General features: G+C 41.1%; 1 protein-coding gene across 1 annotated transcript in view; it reads right to left on the bottom strand.

Annotated features, from left to right (window-relative positions):
- The window catches only part of arhgap32b (Rho GTPase activating protein 32b), a 78034-nt gene that overhangs the window by 49611 nt on the left and 9836 nt on the right, over positions 1–18587 (bottom strand). Inside the window, exon 2 of the mRNA XM_076161219.1 lies at positions 9886–10128. Coding sequence (XP_076017334.1) covers positions 9886–9980 — 95 coding nt within the window. The 5' untranslated portion in view covers positions 9981–10128. The remainder of the gene's footprint in view (positions 1–9885; positions 10129–18587) is intronic.

Below are 18587 nucleotides of genomic sequence, written 5' to 3'. Positions count from 1 at the left end.
TGACTCCACACAAGCAAGCTGAGGGAGCACAGTGGGCCGACTCAGGGAAGTCTGGACTTTACGGCCGAAATGAGACCCACTTAATGGCGGCGAAGTAGGCGTGTCTGGGATCTAAAGTTGTCCAAAAATATTTGTTGCCACATGAAAATGAGCTGTCAAAGATAGTAAACAAAGGCCATGTGCTTTCTAATGCATGTGTGTGTTTTTTTAGAGGGCTAGTTAGGTTAGAGGTTAAGAGGTCAAAAAGCAAGAGTGGCAAAACCTTAATGCCTTAGAGCTCTAAATGGGTCTGGACCAGACAAAACCTCCGTTATAAAAGGTCAGAATATTATAAACAAACATTAATTCATTATTCTGTTTTGACTGAGGTGATATAATACTAAATCACACTAGAAAAAATGGACATAACACTTAATTTAAAAACAAAATCATCAGTGGGCACCTCCATCTGTGACACTAATTCTCTACATGCATTGTGGGGATTGTCTACTGTGGAGTGCGGTGGTGAGCAGACTCCCTGTGGAAGGCATGTCGAGTGAGCATCCAGGAGCATCTGGGAAGTTCTCGCTGAGTCACACTCCTACACTTCAAAAGACTCTGGGCTCTGGCTTATCAGGGCAGCATCCCATTTGCACTCTCACTACAAGAGTTACTCTCTCTGCTATTTACGTGTATTTTTCCGAAAATAATAACAAAGTGGGGATATGAGAGTTCTCTTTTACCATACTTAATCGAAAACGGTACAAATACAAGATAATTCATCTTTTAACCGATAAACTAGACTGTTTTTGTGTGAATAAACACTCATTTTAAATGTGCTGCCAGAAACGCATTCCAAACCAGTTGGGAAAGGGCTGTGTTTACCTCTGTGTTACATCACTTTTCCCTTTAACAACACTCGGCAATCACTTGGGAGATAAGGACACCAATTATTGTCTTTTTGAAAGTGGATTTTCCCCCTAGTCATGCTTGATATAAGGCTTCAGCTGCTAAACAGTCCGGGGTCTCTGCTGTTATATTTTACACCTCATGATGCCCAACCCGCTTTGTATGGGAGACGGGTCTGGACTGCAGGCAGTTTCTGGATATTGATATATGGCTTCCTCTTCGTGCAGTCCAGTCTTAACCTGCATTTGTACATGCGGTGACGAACTGCCTTTCCTGACAACGGTATTCCAAAGTATTCCCGAGCCAGTGTGGTGACCACCACTTTCCATTACAGAAGCGTACCAGTTTTTCTTGCGGTGCCGTCTGAGGGCTCAAAGATCGCAGGCATTTAGTCGCAGTTTTTGCATATTTGCTCAAGCGGTTTTTATGCAAAGGAGTGGCCTTTGAACCATCCTTGCTCATAACCGACTGAGCCTTTCATCGATGCTCATTTTATACCCAATCATGATTGCATCACCCGTTAGTCATTAACCTGTTTTTCCTGTGGAATGTTTAACATTCCTCAACATTCCAAGTCTTAGATGGTCCCTTTCCTGAATTTTTGGGAATGCGTTGCCAGTATCTTAATTAGAGTGAGTGGATATTTTTATAATAACTCTTGGGGGTAACTTGGTTAGTTATGGCTGCTGAGGACAATTAAATCTGAAATGCTTTGGAGATCAAGCAAATATCTAGAAGCTGTGAGACCCAAAAAGTTATAAACATAGTGTCCATTAGAAATGACTCAAGAAGAGGTGAGGAAGAAAGTAAATGAGGGGATGAAGCCGCTGCAATATGAATACAGTAGAGGGAAAATCAATATTCAAGCATGGAGTATCTGACAGAAGGGTATAGAAAATACAACAAAAACCAATACATTACTGCATTATTTCCATTTTTATGTGGATGATTCATGGGTATAAACTAAACACAAAATACCTGAATTGATAAAAACTAAATTTGTGTAACATTATGCTCCCATTATCTCTGCCTCTATTGTATGCGGAGGAGACGAAACAAAAGTTTAACTCTACAAGGTAATGCAATGTTATACAACAGCCCTGCAATGAATACTACCTTTGTAAGCCAGACTATAACGTCTCTGGGAGGTGTTGATTCAATTCTCCACTGAGTGTGTCTTACAATATAATAAAGTCCATGACAGCAACACCACAAACTACAGCCTGAAACATTACCACTGGGTGGAACAAACTCTTCTCTCCCACAGACAGTGGTAATGACTGGGCTATTAAACTCGATTGCATTGCATTATACAGACAAATATTGTGTCCACTCACAAGACCTAATATAGTATACAGAAATATGTATTGCCTGGAATCAAAATAAGGGGAAACGCATAAAAGTTGTACACACCATTTCTGAATCACTCGATATCTATGAGAGAGACAATTCCGCCTTCTTACGGATAACAAGTTCACTTCTGGCTAAAACCCCAGAACAGCACAACAGCTCAAAATTAGTACATTTATAGTCCGCTAGTATCCTGGCTGTGAGTGGTGGCTTGGTTTTGGATATACACACTTTTGTTCATGGCTGCATTCAGACGTGGCTCAAAGTGTTGGTACCATCACAATATAAAAAAATAAAAATAAATACATATACACACACACATATATATACAGTATATAATGTATATATAAAACACCCGTGATTATCTCTGAAATATCCTTATGGATATTATATAAATAAAAAGTAAAGCATATGGATAATTAAACATGAAAAAAGAATGATGAATGATATTCTTTTTCAGTTTCATGTTTCTTTCAAAACATTTTGTTGATTTTATTAGAACTATAACAATACTTTTTGCCATGCCTATACATACTGCAGCGTTCTCATACTTGGTATGGGTAGATTTAACTTCTCGGTTTCATCACCAGTGTCAGGGTTACCTGGATACAGGCTTTTCCTGCTTTCTAACACAAGGATTTATTACATACATGACAAAACACATAAGGATACTGTCAAATCCAAATCATTACAAGGGTCCTACAATGCATGCAAAGACCTTGGGAGTGTCTTCATGTATGCATTTACCTGTATTAGTCACTTTGCATCACAGCAGGTCTCTCCCTTTCAGATTTCAGCAGATTTTATCCCACAGCATAAGACAGTGGCGGTCTTCAGAAATGTGATTTTCTTGGTATGTCCCTGTCATGTAGCACAGCAGGTAACACCAAATACGTTGAGAAGGGACAGAGAAGGCTTTCTGGATAGACTGAAAACGAAACTGCCTTGGCTGCGCATGACATCTCCCCACAAAGCTGACCTTAATGACATGCGTCAAGTGCCACTTACTAGGGAAAGTTTGAGCATTACTGAAGCAGCTGAGAGATGAAGGCAAAGCTTCGACACATACTTGCCAAATATCACTTTCTCCACTCAGTAGTACTGCACTCCCAGCATTCCCAGCATTCTTTGGTGAAAAGGCATGCAAAGCAAAAGGAAAGCTGCTTCAAGCACCTGCTCCAGCCACTCTATAAGCACCAGAGCCTGAAAACTTTTCTCTAAAATGTGAATTATGGAGCACTCCTGTCTATGTTCTGTCCAACCACCCTTCCAGAAATCCATAAAAGAGGAGAAATTGACTGAAGAAACTAAGTATCCAGTCCCATCAACCTGCTATGATAATACAGTAGTTCATATCTCCTTTTGCATCGTGTGAGATGCAAGAGAAAACAATCTTCCATTTTCAGTGATCAATTTTGAAAATTTCCTACAATCTTTCTATGTCTGTATATCAAAGCCAGAGTAGGAAAGAAACAGGGACATGGGACAAATTCGCCCCTGGATTCTCAATTTTTGCTGCAAAAAATTAAAATAAGTGGCGTTAGTTGACTACACATCACACTTTTGTGATTCTGGTAATGATGTGCACTTTCCTAAAAGAAAAAAAGACCAGTATGTCAGGAGAACAGGCAGTGGAAGACCAGAACAAAAAACACAGAAGTCTTTCGCATGGATGAGTGAATTTTTCAACAACTGACAACTGGAAATTAGATGACGCAGCAGCCCACCATACCAGTACGAATAGCAGCTCCCTTTTGCTGTGCAAGTGAAAGCCATGAATCTCTCACTAATCCCGAGCCAACGGTTCCTCACGTCTCTACTATTAGAGTGAAGGCACGGAATGCCTGGGAAAATAGACGTTCAGTGTGAACCAGAAATCACTGGTGTACTGTATCTTGTTGATTTATTATTTACAAACTATTGGGGTTAATGGTATGGGTGGTAGCCTGTGCTGTTACGCATTGCTATTTCTTATTATTATGCCATGAGTGTGTTTTTTTACCATTTTTATAAACAGCAGGCATCTTTATCATTTTTACATTTATTCAAACACAGCCTATGTGTCTGTGTGTGTAGGGGGATGTGTGTTCTTCGTCCAACAAACCATAGGTCTGATAGCCAGTCCCTCCATCCCTATTTTTGTGCGACGCTGAACAATTTCCCATTTTAATCGCACAATTTTCCCTCAAGAAATTGGTTGTCTGAAGGTTGAATCCCTTGTAGAGTTCTGCTAGAATAAAGTATCTAGTCCACACTGTTACTTTCACCAGCTTGAATATTTAGCACATATTTATGATTTAGCTGGAGTAAAATTAATTATTGAAAACATTTGCAGTGATTTATATCTGGCCGATTACGTTTTGTATAGGCAGCATTAGCACAGGTAACAGACACACACTGGTCCGTCCACATAAAGTCATATCTTGCTGCTCTTTGTGTGTCTGCTCACGCCACTATACTCGTCATAATCTGCACCACGGCAACTGTGACCGGAAAACATTTAGACACATGCTAAATGTAACACCAAACAAGCAATTAAATGATTGCTTATGAGTCAGGCATGGCTATGTGAGGTCAGTGTATTTGGAAAACTCTGGATTCCCTGTCTACATTAAAACGATGAGCCGTTGCTTCAGACAGCACTCCTTCAATACAGAGAATGTGTCATCAATAAATATTTAATTGATGACACACAATTGATTTAAATCGATAATTTCTATCAATTGGCCCTACATAATAAAATCTATGATTGAGTTTAGATTCAGCCACTTGATATCCACAAACCCCTTTTTTTAAGCCAATATGTTCCAGTACAGACATAACTAATCACGCACAAAAAAACTAGTACATTAATTCTTAAACTGAGCGGAATTCTACCATTTAACAATATTTCTTCAAAAATCTATTCACCGATGTTGATTCAAGGTAACTATTATAGTAATTGTTAACAGTCAAGACACTGTGCAAGTATTTCTCTGAAGACATAGTGACAATATTCACACAATGTTTGGGCTCTGATTCAGTTAGAGGGTTTACTTTAACAGGGGGATAATGATTCTAAATCAGGAAAACGCATCTAATTTTTATTCATCAAGATCCTGAGAAACATCGCCAGTCCATTTTAGATCATAATGACCTCCTGGTGGTTAGAGTTTTAATGTCTCTTATTGTAGGTGAACCAGGGGTACATAAATAGCAGCAACTCTAGACCAACCTATCCAAGAATGTTGTGTAAAATCTAGTTTAGCCTTAATGCTTTACTGTGCCAGTTTCCACTAACTGCAGTTATTAGCAGAATGACTCATGTTGATGTGCAGAAATCAATTCAAAGTTTTGCTTCTTAAGCCAAATAAAGAGACAATAAAAGGGAGAAATTATTACTACTGTTACTGTTGCCTCAATAGAAAAAGGGTAAACTAAGCCATTCCTACCACATGACTTTCACTTAAAACATTGAAGAGACAATTCTAAAAAACAGAATCATTCATTTATTTGCAATTGCTGAATGGCTGTTTTCACAAGTCACTTACAGTTGATTATTGATAAAGTGGAAAAAGTATTTGAAATCAAAAAACAAGGAGGAATAAAGACAGAGGAGCATTTGGTCTAGGTCGAAGTTTCTACCTTCAGGATGTTCTCCATTTCATCTACTGACTGGAAAACTCGAGGAAAAAAGCAATTTAGCTACGATCCCACTGAGGTTGCTTCTTTGTCATATACATGGTACATCAGACCAAAACAAACGATCCATATCTCTAGACCAGGGGTGGGGAACCTCCCAATGCTCAAAAGGCATTCCTCAATAGCAAACGATACTTCAAGCAAAAGGCTGAAGCCATACATCAACAACATCTAGAAATGCTGCCAACTTTTCAGTGCTGGAGTGCATCTGAAATGGGCTGACGCACAGCGGAAACCTGTATTGTGCTCCGACAATTCAACTTTTCAGATTGTTATGGGAAATAATGGACGTAGTGTTCTCAGAGACAAAGAGCAAAAGGACTGTCCCCATTGTGACTAATGCAAAGTTCAAAAGCCTGCGTCTGTCGTGGTATGGGGGTGTGATGGTGTCCATGGCATGGGCGACTTGCACGTCTGTGAAGGCACCATATATTCTAATAAATAGTCACTGCTCTCTGTTTTCATTTGCATTTTAAACATCATCTCAACTTTTTGGGGAATTGGGGTTTGTAGGTTCCGTTTTAACATTCTGGTCTTCACACTGCCTGTTTAAACACCATATTCAACATTGTTTCACTTGAATTAATGAATGTTGCGTCTTGTTTCAAAGAGCACATGTTAGAAAAATAAATTGGCTAGGCAAAATAAATTGGTATGAAGCACTAAGACACCAATTTCAGAGAGCTGTTTAGAGTGTCCACGAGGAGAGAAAGAAATTTAATTTGTTAAACTTGTAAGCCAATCCTCAGCCCTAATTATCATTCAAAACTGGCAGAGACTGGCCTACTGTGTGTTTACCTTTAACTGATGACAAAGCAGCAATATACTGTTTATACAGTAGTATAAATAAACAGACTACTACATTAAAGGGATCGGCTCGGATTTTCTTACCAGTTTGTATGCCCAGTTAAACTACATCATACTCTACTGTTGAAGACAAAACATTCAACGAGGCATTTGCCCCGGAATGATACATGGTCTTCAGGTGGAAAAGTGGAGGTACAGATTTCCCTGAATATCCCGCTCACACAGGAAGTGTCCCTGGATAGACATTTTCAGGGAAAGACTGAATGTGTGACTAAAGCTAAAGTGAACCATTTTCTGGCAATACTACAAAAACTACTACAGCTTTCAATACAGTATGTTAAACATTAGTGCTGGTGGCAGCGTTCAGAACTTAAATCTTTTGATTTTTCATTCTTTTGATCAGAAGATTTCTTAATGAAATCATAACTGGTTCGATGAGGATATGCTCTTCATAACAGGCCATTAAATAAGCTAGAAATAATGCATTCTATGGACTCTAATCTAGAGCAGAAAAATCTCATTTGTCTTGGATTAATGTTACTACTTAAAAGAAATTACTAATCTTAATTTAATTTACTAATTTGTGTTGCTCTATAAGTAAATGGAAAGCTATACCCTGGGCGGCGTGTGTGTACCCTTAATTAGCTATGTGAGGACACACGGCAGAGATTATGTCTATATCTGGATTAATTTTATACTCGTACTGTGTATTATTATGTATTAGTATGCTTATACAACGTGTATCTTATGCTGGCCTTTGTTCAGGGTTTCTCCTGTCCAGCAGAAAACCGGTTGTTTCTGGTTTTGGTGCCTGGTTTTGGCCTCACGGTCATAAAGTCACAATTTACAGGGTTCTTCTCACTTTAGATGGACATATAGGTTGCGAGCCTAAGTGATAGGTTCTGATATACGGCAGTGTTTTTCTCTGTGTGGGCCAGAGAGAGCTAGGTGAGCTTCCTGTGCACACGTAGCTCTCCTCCATTTGCAAATGTGACTAAACTTCGCTTTCTCTGACAACTTTGACTGGTCTCTGCTGAACACTGTGGTACTCCAGAAATTGGCACAACAGGAAATTATTAAAACAAAGTGATTTTTATAACTTTTTCCACTTACTCCGTCTCTCTCTGTCAAGTCAAGTCAGGTTTATTTGTATAGCCCAATGTCACATACAATAAATGTCTCAAAGGGCTTTACAGACCCACAACATCCGGAAAATTCCCGACCCAGCCCAAAGCTCTCAAGGACGACGAGGAAAAACTCCTGAGCAAACCTAGATGGATAAGGAAAAAGGCTGACTGTGTCACCTATCGGGGGCCTTGTGTCTGCAATCAGCCTTCCCTGTCCTGGCTGCTGGTCCCCTGATCCACTATTCCCCAGCAGGGTTAACCAAACAACTTTAGAACGCCCTAGCAAAACAGTCACCATGCCGTTGTTGATAGTGAAATAATGTGCTGCAATGGGTACAAACACCCTCATGCAAACACAGCAATGGAGTATTTTACAAGCATCACAATTGAGTTTCAATTGAGAAACGTCTCTTTCTTCTTCCGCTCTGGTCACTTGGAGTCATTTCTCCATGCTCTCAATCTCGTCTCACCCTATCAGTCTTATTTTCTCTTTTCACTCAATCTCTCCGCTGTAATGTTGGACCACTGTGTAATGTATGCTAAGCTGCTGCTGCTGCCATGGTAACTCTCGTGCAGGATTTAGACCAAGTTCAGAACCGGGTGGGGAGGGTGTAGAACAGGAGAAGGGGCAGGTGGAGGGGCGGGGTGGGACGTGGCTCAACAGCATTAACCGTAATCCACCCAAATAAATTTGAATTCCATTCCCATCGCCCATGTCCTTTAAACATGGACAGATGCAGACATGTGGGGGAGCCAATGATATTCCGCGTCAGAAATTGAAATAGAAGCCCCTCCTGGCAAAAATGCGGGGGTGAGAAGAGGGGCTGTGCCACACACGATGGCTACTTGATTGGACGGCACCGGAACAGTTGTGCATGCGGATGCAAATTTTACAAGCCTGCAGGCATGAGAGTTTAGAATGGCTGGTAATATTCTCAACTGAGAACGGAAATAAAAATCTAAATTAGTCAGGTCAACAACTTCAAATTTTCCTCTCTAATGGTACGAGTCCCACGGAAGTGCAGGAGGTTGGCGATACCTCCGTAACTACTGTAGTACAGAGGGGATTACTGATAACTGCATAGCACCTCCAGTGTGATCCCCCTGTGCAGTGTAAAGCGCCCAACAACAAAGATTAATGGGGGTTTGTTGTGTATGCATACCCCACGTGTGTTTCAACAAGAGGCTTCGTATTTGTATTTATGGATGTATTGGGCACGTGTTCACATGTGATTTTGTGCGTGTACATGCTGAAGAGTAGGTGTCTGACGCGTGGGTGTCCAGCTGTAGCAATAGCGGAACTAGCTGAGAGCTGATGTAACTTGGCCCCTCGGCAGTAGTAACGGTTGTTGGGAGTTGGGAGTTAATGATCAGTCAATAAAGGACATCTGAATGAGAGTTTCCAGCAGTGATGGCTGAGTTGCAATGATGGGGGGGTGGGGGTTAAGCGGTGACTGTGCAAGATCATCCATTCAGCTCAGCTACAGCGATCAGGCATGTCTACCAATACCTCCCCCTCCTCCCCCAGCATGAACATATACTGGTGTCGTTTCTCCTTGAGGCGTAGAGAAAGCCAAGTTAACACCCCCATCAACATGACCAACACACACAAACTCTAGCAGAGGCGCGCACACACACGCGCTCGCGCACACACGCACGCACACAAACTAGCGCTGCTTCAAGCACAAACCAGCTATTCTGATTGTCACCACCTGAGCACATTTGCTACAGATACTGTATGTGGAAACCAGTGGTTACAGTCTAAGATACACATGCAGACACGCATGCAGAGTGCAGTATGATATGCTTTTGAACTGTATACGTGTACACACACAAACACACATCATGTCCCTACTCTTGACTATGACCAAACTAGCACATTCACACACATCTACATTGCAAGGTGTGGTCCAGCTCATATCACATACTATATATACACACACATACTCTTCCTCCATGCTTCACACTAATGTCAAACGTACTGGGCAGTCCATTCCTGAGCGTTTATGCTAGCCTCATCCCATGCTCTTACCTGTCCAAGATGTCATGGCTGGACGTTGCTGTGGCTCCCAGCAGTCCTAGTGCTGCACTCCCCACCGCTGCGGCAGCCCCGCTGCCTGCCTCCATGATACTGACTCACTGCAATGAGCAGCCTGCCAGAGAAGCGGAGGGAGAGGGAGGGGAGGGGGAGGGGGAGGATGTGAAGAGGTAGATCAGGAGGGCGAAAGACGAATGAGATGAAATAAATCACATGTAGTAGCGTGAGAGAGGATGACTGGGGGAAAACGCAGAGGGAAGACAGGTATGAGTGGAATAATGAAAGAAGAGACGACACCGAGAAAAAGATGTGTGATGAGAGGGGAAAAAAGGAAAGTGGGAAGATTGGCATGGGAGCAGGATGAGAGCGCAGGGAGGGAGAGGGGAGAAAAAATCATTAATTGTGTGTGTAGCCAGTAGATCAAACAAGTCATGCTAATGGAGCTTTGCAAGGCAGCATTTCACTTCAGTATGAACACATGGAGTTTCTGGCACACACATCCTGGTGTGAATCAACAGCCAAACACCAACACTGTCTGCTGTGGTGACTGTACTGAGGTCTCCATTCTCAACCTGGAAGTTTAATGGTTAAAGTGACACCCAAGCAATTTGACAAAATGTCAGGATTTTCCAGTTAATTTTCATCCTAAATATTGATTTATTTTTGAGAGATCACTTATATTATATGAGATATTCACTTAAGTTCTGTACAGCTTTGACTGGACAAGAAAAGAAAAGTTTTGCTTCGATAATTTACCCTGAAACATCTGCATTTTTCATGGGTCACAGTCTAATAACTGAATAGACTCCATTAGCTTCTCATCAGATCGTAGCTTCCATAATGTCGAAAATGAGTTTGGGGCACTAATTCCCAAAACTGTTCCCCGCTCATGCATCGGCCCAATAAAAGAATCGCGGAAATGTATTTCTCGGTAATTCATATATTCTTCAGATCACTTCATTATACAATACTTCTTTTCACTCTGTAGAGTTGCAAATTAATGCACTACTTTATGCTAGTGATCACTTTGCACATCGCTGCTGGCTACACTGACTACAGCCTTAACACAACTTTATAAGCTCTCGGTATGGTTAATATGTGGAGCAGTCATAGTCCAGGTTTCATACATGTCAAAATCAACAGGACATTCAGGTCAAACACATCAGGATTCAATTCAAGCGGACCAAATAAAGTCTGTGTTAAATCACCCTTGATCACCTTGACCTTGCATGGGTTTTGATTTTGCAAAAATCTCAGAGTGTAAAGTAAATTGAACATGCCATTTGTTTTTCAATGTACAGGTTTCAAGAAAAGTAAGAATTGAATTCCACAAGATGAAACGATTCACAAATGAGGTAAGGCTACTTTGAAGAAAATGTTTTGTCCATTGTTTAAAACTGATAGCACCCTGGAGGACTTTATTTACCCAGATTAAGGTTACTGAGGCACGTCAACAGTCTTAAGCTCATCCCCACTGGGTCATCAGTGTAACTGATCCGAGCAGCGAGCACCCTCTCAGGTATTAATGCGATAATGCGACCAGCCACATGACAACCTCCCAGTGAAACCTAAATGCAGTGTTGTTGAGAGACGAAAATAGTCGACAGGAACACAACAGGAATGACCCAGAGAAAACAAGGCAAGAGAGAAAAGCCCATACAGCCGTACAGGGGGGGGGGGATGCGTAGGAGGAGAAGATCGTCACAGGCCGCAGTAAAAGCAGCTGGTTGAGAATCTGAAGGAGCCTCGCTGAGCATATGTAATCCTCAAGGCTCTCTGTGGTGTATAATTTAGACAAACATGTAGCACACATAATATGCAGATGGTTCATGTGGAGAGATATTTAATAACAGATTCCAGATACAAAAATACCGTAAAAAATAATGTTTTCAAAAGCATCCGGCTGCTATTTCATGCTGTACCAAGGTTTCCTCCATGTTGCTGGTAACAGTATGAATCAACAACGCTTAAGGTGTCGAGCCAATGGGTAACAAATGCACAACTATGTTCTGACCTGTGATTGTCTACTCCCTGAAGTTCTGACTGCTGTTTCTGTGAGACGAAAATTAACATTGCTCTCTATATATAGCAGAAATCAGCAACTCTGTACATGATCTTATCGATTTCAGCCCACAGAGTATTGGCCTGACAACTACAGTGCATGATGATACTCACTGCTGAGGACAAGTAAGCGGTATGACATGGGGATTTGGACATGAAGCTGTTGATTTCAGCTCTGTTATGTTGTACATGTTGTTGTATGTTATGTCGATCTCTGCCTCCAAATAAAACGTAAGGAGGTCTTGAGCTCATGCACTGCGCTTGTATACTACGTGTGGCAGTAAAAATGCAAATTTCTCATTTGTGTAAAGCGAAAAGAAACACAAGATAAAAGGGGAAGTTAATTTATGTATGCCAACGTAATCAGGGCAAAGCAGGCCAAGCTTCCCACAAATACATGATGCAGCAGAAAACACACAAAATGGCCGTTCCTGGGAGAGGACAGAAGTTAAGCTCAGAAGAGATTAAAAGACTCAATAGTCCATACACATACTGTACACACACACACACACAGTAGTTTCATAAAGATAGCGCCATAATTGCTGATATAATTTCTCTAATTAGAATCTAAGACAGTGGTCTCTAACCTTTTTTGCCTCTGAGAGCTACTTTGACAAAATAAAAGTGTCTGAGAGCTACTCATGTTTTACATCAGGGGTGGGGAACCCGATGCCGTTTGATCCGGCCTGCGAGACACTATTGATGACGTCATAAATAATTATACTGTGATTATTATCCCCCCGTGAGACCGACAGAACTTCCAATCCCGCGTGTAGGGTAACATCAACAAAAAAGTGAAGAAATTGTGATGTTTAGATTAATTTCACATTTGAATTTGTTGGTTAATATTGTGTGTGGGTGTGGGAAATAACAGGCATCAACATTTAGTTTCTCTGTGTTTTCATATTACATATATTGCACAATAAAAACCGCAAAATTGGGACTGTATGTTCAAGTGGTGTCATTAAGCAGTCTAGCAAAACTGTACATGGCAGGGTTTCCTGCTGGTTAGAGAGATTGTTCTAAAAGGTCAGTTGTCCTCAACTCAAAGGTTACAGGTAAGATCCTTGAAAAAGCCATCTGTGCTGATAAAGTGTCCTTAGTTGAGATACTGAAGTTCATTCACACAGCAACTTCAAGTCTACAGACAGGGTAGCAAAGGTACTTAAAATGTAAAACTTTGTAATCCACCACAGCATCAAGCTAAAACGGCCATCAATTTAAGAAAACTAACAGAATATCAAAAATCAACTGTTGATCTAAGTCGTTTACCTGCATGGGATACTATAACTTCACTGATTAAATCCTTACAGAACTTCATTCACATCATCAGTCTGAAGAAGGGGAAACAAGAACAGAAATCAATGAAGTACCTCTGGGAAGACATCTGCCTCCTGCATGAAGATTTTTGAAATGAGATTAAAACAAATTTGATTTGATTTCAGCAGCTCATTACTTGTGCAAGAAGCAAAAATCCCGGTTGTGGAAATGGCTGGGGAAAGAGATTCACACGAAATATCAGCAGAATGATATCCCTGAGGATGGATTTGTCGGGAATTCAATTTAGCAACATTGCGAAAAGGAGAAGCTCTGCAGGATGAAACTGAATAGACACCGACAAATAACCGATATCTCTAGGTAAAGACCCTAACATTGCCACATTTAAGGCCTGGACGACAGCTGAATGACCAAGAAAGCAGATAGTTGCCAGACAGTCTGAGTCAAAAAAATGTATACCAAATATCAGTCTGTTGCTCTTTTTCTATTGAGAGCTGGTGTGGAAGGATCTACAGAGAGTAGCTAAGAGCATATGCTCTATAAATCAAAGTAATTCAAAAAAGTTAAGCTACAGAACCAACAATATTCATGTTTGGTAATAAAGGCTGTAAAAGACATTAGTGAGGTGCCATTTCACGATATAGCTTTTACATTTGATGTATGGAATAAGTCCTAAGGAGACTCGCAGCTGGCCTTAGAAGCATTAGATTAGCACCCGCAGGGAAGTTCAGGTTTCACTGTTATGCATTAGATTTCAAATGCAAAGTGAATAACTAAAAGAGGCAGCAAAAGAAAGGACTGTCTCTTAGCCTCATTCATCTGGTATACAACAGATATGACTTACAAAATCTAAGTATTTCAAGGTTGAATAAATGACTTTCAAAATGCCATCTGGCATCTGTGACCAATCAATTTTTACTTTACGTTGATTATCAATAAAATACCATATCAATTACAAATCTCACATAAACAACACTTATGCTCAAGTTTAAATCTAGAAACCAATAGAGAAAAACATCTACTCACATATCGACGTTGATAAGCCAGTGCGCCAAAAGAAGCTCATTCATTCCTAGTTGTTGTCTAATTCTTCCTCATAGAACCCATTTTAATGCAACGGCATGTGGTTGGGTGTTGGGAGATCGAGCAGAGGATTTGATGAACAAGACAAGATTTGGGTTAGCTAATCTCATAGGCACCAGAACATGTTACCGTGCCAGCACAAGAAAGAGCAAAGCCACTCGACCATAAACACAACACCACTGTGTTGACTGGAGTCTGAATTAATTTCATTTTGTCTGTAAATAAGTTTTGTATAATGTAAAAGCAAAGAGATACAGTAGAGAGCTGCAAAAAGGCTCTAAAATTAGGCTAATAAAATCATCCAATGTGGCAGTGGAATATATGCACCCAAACCATATTGGAAAAATGAATTTCATCATTTTGCCATGCATCCCCCACTGCACCCCTGCGCCCCTGGGAGAAACATTTTGGATAATAAAATCAACAAATGGCTGCAATTGCACCGGATTGTATTGGTCCATAATCAAAAACTGCTCCCCTGTCGCACACAACACATACTATGGATAGTAACTGGTGACCTTCGATTATGCCAAAAAGCATCACCATGCAAAATATTGTCCCCAAACAGTCTGACCTCATCAGCATGACACTTAGATTACAGAGAGAGAAAATAAAAGGCGATGCATCTCACACACACACACACACACACACACACACACACACACACACACACACACACACACACACACACACACACACACACACACACACACACACACACACACACACACACACACACACACACACACACACACACACACACACACACACACACACACACACACACACACACACACACACACACACACACACACACACACTTTAACTGATACCTTGGCCTGACTAAATGAGTGCCAAGAGAGACCATTGAAGAAAATGAGTTGGTAGTAGCCACTGGAGCTTATTGCAACCATGTGAACAGGCTGTGATGTGTGCAGGGAAAGAATAGTGACACGTGTGAGATGAACGACCTTGAGGCTGAGTAATAAAAGTCTGGATAATGAGCACTAAAACCTGCGGAGGTACACACCCACTCACAACAGCGCCACATGGGGTCACCGTACTAAGTGAATTACCTGAGAAGATAACACAATATAGGCGAGATGTGGTTCTGTATAACCACGCTGAAATATGAGGAGGCAGACGGGTCTATGATGCGATTACACGTAGAATCAGGCCACAGCTTGATTGCTGAAGCCGTCATGTAAATGTCTTAATCCAATAACCTCACTTATTCCGATAATGTTATCAGAGTAAGCACAACTCGATTAACTGAGCCATATGTTCATCTTTCAAAAAACTTCTGCCATTCCTTTACCTAGTAGCTTTCACAGTTTTACTTCTCCTCACACACCAAAAATGTCACACAGCTGGGCCAGGGCTTGTAGGGAGCAAAAACATGCTATCTGGTTGACAGTGAATTCTCTTTTATGTTTCACCTTATAGCTCATTGTGTTCTTTCGGGCGCTAGCATAACATTTGTGTCTCTCAGATTTCATGTAGGTATCAAGTGCCTTATTATCCATTGTATACGGTGTCTTTCGATTTATCCTGCATGTGCCCCTGGAAGTATTGTTTGTCATTTGCATTTTAGTACTTCTTAAGGATCCACAGGAACCACAGTTAAACACCTAAGACCACAACTACCTACAGCTAATGGCTCCTGCAATGACATTTACTACTGGACTTACTACTTAAGTGGCAGTGCAGGTAAGCATACAGGTTCTAAAAGAGAAAATGCATGAATCATGCCCTTAAAAATTTAAGTTTGCCGACCGAGGATTGGTGGCTGAGAGATAAGCAGAGAAAACAGAGCTGTCTCTCTCCCTCCTTTACCTGTTTGTCACGCTCACTGGCCTCTGTCCCTCTCTGTCCCGTCCGTCTTTCATTCTAATATTAGTTATTTAATTTGCCGCAAAATTAGACAGGGGCTGAGTGCGTTTGTCTGCCCTGAGCTGCTTAACCTGAACAGAGGGAAATGCAGGTAGCATATCACCTCCCAATTCTACCTATAGCCGCACACAAACACCCCCATGACGAGTGTTTCTCTAAGCATCACATGGAGAGGCTACACTGTACTCACATGAAAGTGTGCGTTTGTCCAGCAAAATGGGCAGCAAAAGACAGAAATTCAAAACATGTTTATCTTGGAAATGAATTTTACACCTCACCTTCCTCAGGCCGCAACAGATGGAGCCGATATTTGGCCGATGCAAAAATTGGCCATTTTCGCTCACCCTTCAGGAGGGGTTTGCTTATGCATCATCATCATGGCCTTTCAAGCACATTAAATAAATGAGGAATGGCAACTAATGACTGTCAGCTTCATCAAATGAAAGAGCAAAGCAGCTAGTTTTATATATCTGTTGGTTGTATTATTCATACAGACTTGTTTTCATACAGCCAGCCATATGGACTGCTGGCAGTCTAATTAACTGTAATGTGGACTTGCCTGCAGCTTTACAATTTGGTCACTCAGTGGGTCAAACACATGGAAAAGGTGCATGAAAGAGAATGGCCTTGCAGCAGTGTTCTGCTACTGCATAGAGGGCACCGTCGCTTGGCGCACTGGCTCACTGTGACACCTACAAATAAATAAGTGATTTATTAGGAAAACTCAAGCATAAATCTCTGGGAAAGCTGTGCTGAAAATGCTGCCAGGATGTCAGCCTCAGTGTGGCATCTCTCTTGTCAATTATCTCTGACAGCTCGAGCAACGAGGGACAGACGAGCTACACAAACCCATGCCTCACTGATTGGATGGTTTCGTGCATGTCTGGTATTCATTAGCTTGGCTTCTTCTCTCAATGTGGCAAGGATGGCTCACTAATGCCAATCTTTGTCAGTTGCATTGAAGCATTAATGCTCCACGCTCACTCAACAAACCGGTGAGCAGTTTTTCCATGTTATACCAAGTGTTCCTCTACACCAGGGTGTCAAACTCATTTTTAGATTGGGGCCACATTCAGCCCGATGTAGATTCAAGCGGGCGGGATTAGTTAAATCATAGCATAATAACCTATAAATGGATGTAAATGTTTTCCCTTTGTTTTAGTGCAAAGAAGTACAGGTTCATATTGCAAATGTTAACATATCTATTTACAAAAAATATGATGAACAACCTGAAACTTCTTTACTCAGTGGTTCCCAAACTTTTTCTTTTGATAAGAATCACCCCCCTATCACTCAGTCTCCTGCGTTGTTAATAATAATAATAATTAGTTAAATCCCTCACAACTGGGCTTGTAACGCAAAACTAACTGCTAGCCAAGCTAAGTATGGCCTCATTCATTTGCCTGAAGCGATACTTATTTGTATCGTTCCTCTTCCCATTGCGCACCGCAATAGCGCTGCGCCCCCCACTTCGGGAACCACTGTCTCAAGTAAAACAAGTCCAATGTTCAAAGACATTTCCAGAACAAACACGCAGCATTTACTGAAAAGTACAAAGCAGGAAATGAACATAAAAGAGCGATTTGGATACTGCTGTGGAAAGCTGGGGAGAGCAAATCGATCAAGAAGACTGATCTGAGGAGTTTGTAAGGCACGGAAAGCCGTTCACAGACAAAGATTACATGAAGGAATCTTTTACTAAAATATCAGAGAATCTATCCTCGGAAAATCACCTTTGCTAAGCGCTGATCTGATGCTGATGTGGAAACGCTGCGTTTTAATGGCAGGATGCCGTGACTTTGCGGGTCCCAAATTCGACATGCGTTGTGGGAAATGTAGTTTATGTACAATTAACGCTCAAAAGCTCTTTGCTCCCGCGGGCCACATAAAGTGACTAGCGGGCCGGACTCGCAGGCCTTGAGTTTGACACCTGTGATCTACACACATCACAATTGTTAGAATGCATCAGTTAAGACATTGTTAAGCTTCGACATCAAATTGTTTCAGTTTTTACTGTCTGCACTGTGTCTACTAAAGAAACTACAGCTACTACATGTTAACGGCCTTGTCTTTCAAGCCAAAGACCTATGAACTGACTGTTCCTCCCGCATGTGGTAACGTTTGCAAGAAGCATATCATCTTGTTGTTGAAATGACGGACGAGGAGCCCCATTTTATTTTGACTAGTCTTATTTTTCTGTTTTTCCATGTTTTAATTTGTACCATGATAAACCATTTGTTTATTTAAATGTTTTTCTTTTAATCTGGGCTAAATTGACTGAGACTGCAGCCAAATGGCCATAACTGAGCCTGATCGGTTTTCACACCTCCTGTCTGCAATAACACTGTTGAAGTGCAATAAAAATATTTTGTTCTGAATCT

The sequence above is a fragment of the Genypterus blacodes genome, unplaced genomic scaffold, assembly GCF_046128005.1.
Source record: "Genypterus blacodes isolate CSIRO-AG114 ecotype Tasmania unplaced genomic scaffold, CSIRO-AGI_Gbla_v1 ptg000111l_1, whole genome shotgun sequence".
In the NCBI taxonomy this organism is placed as follows: Eukaryota; Metazoa; Chordata; class Actinopteri; order Ophidiiformes; family Ophidiidae; genus Genypterus; species Genypterus blacodes.
This window is presented reverse-complemented; position numbering and strand designations above follow the sequence as displayed.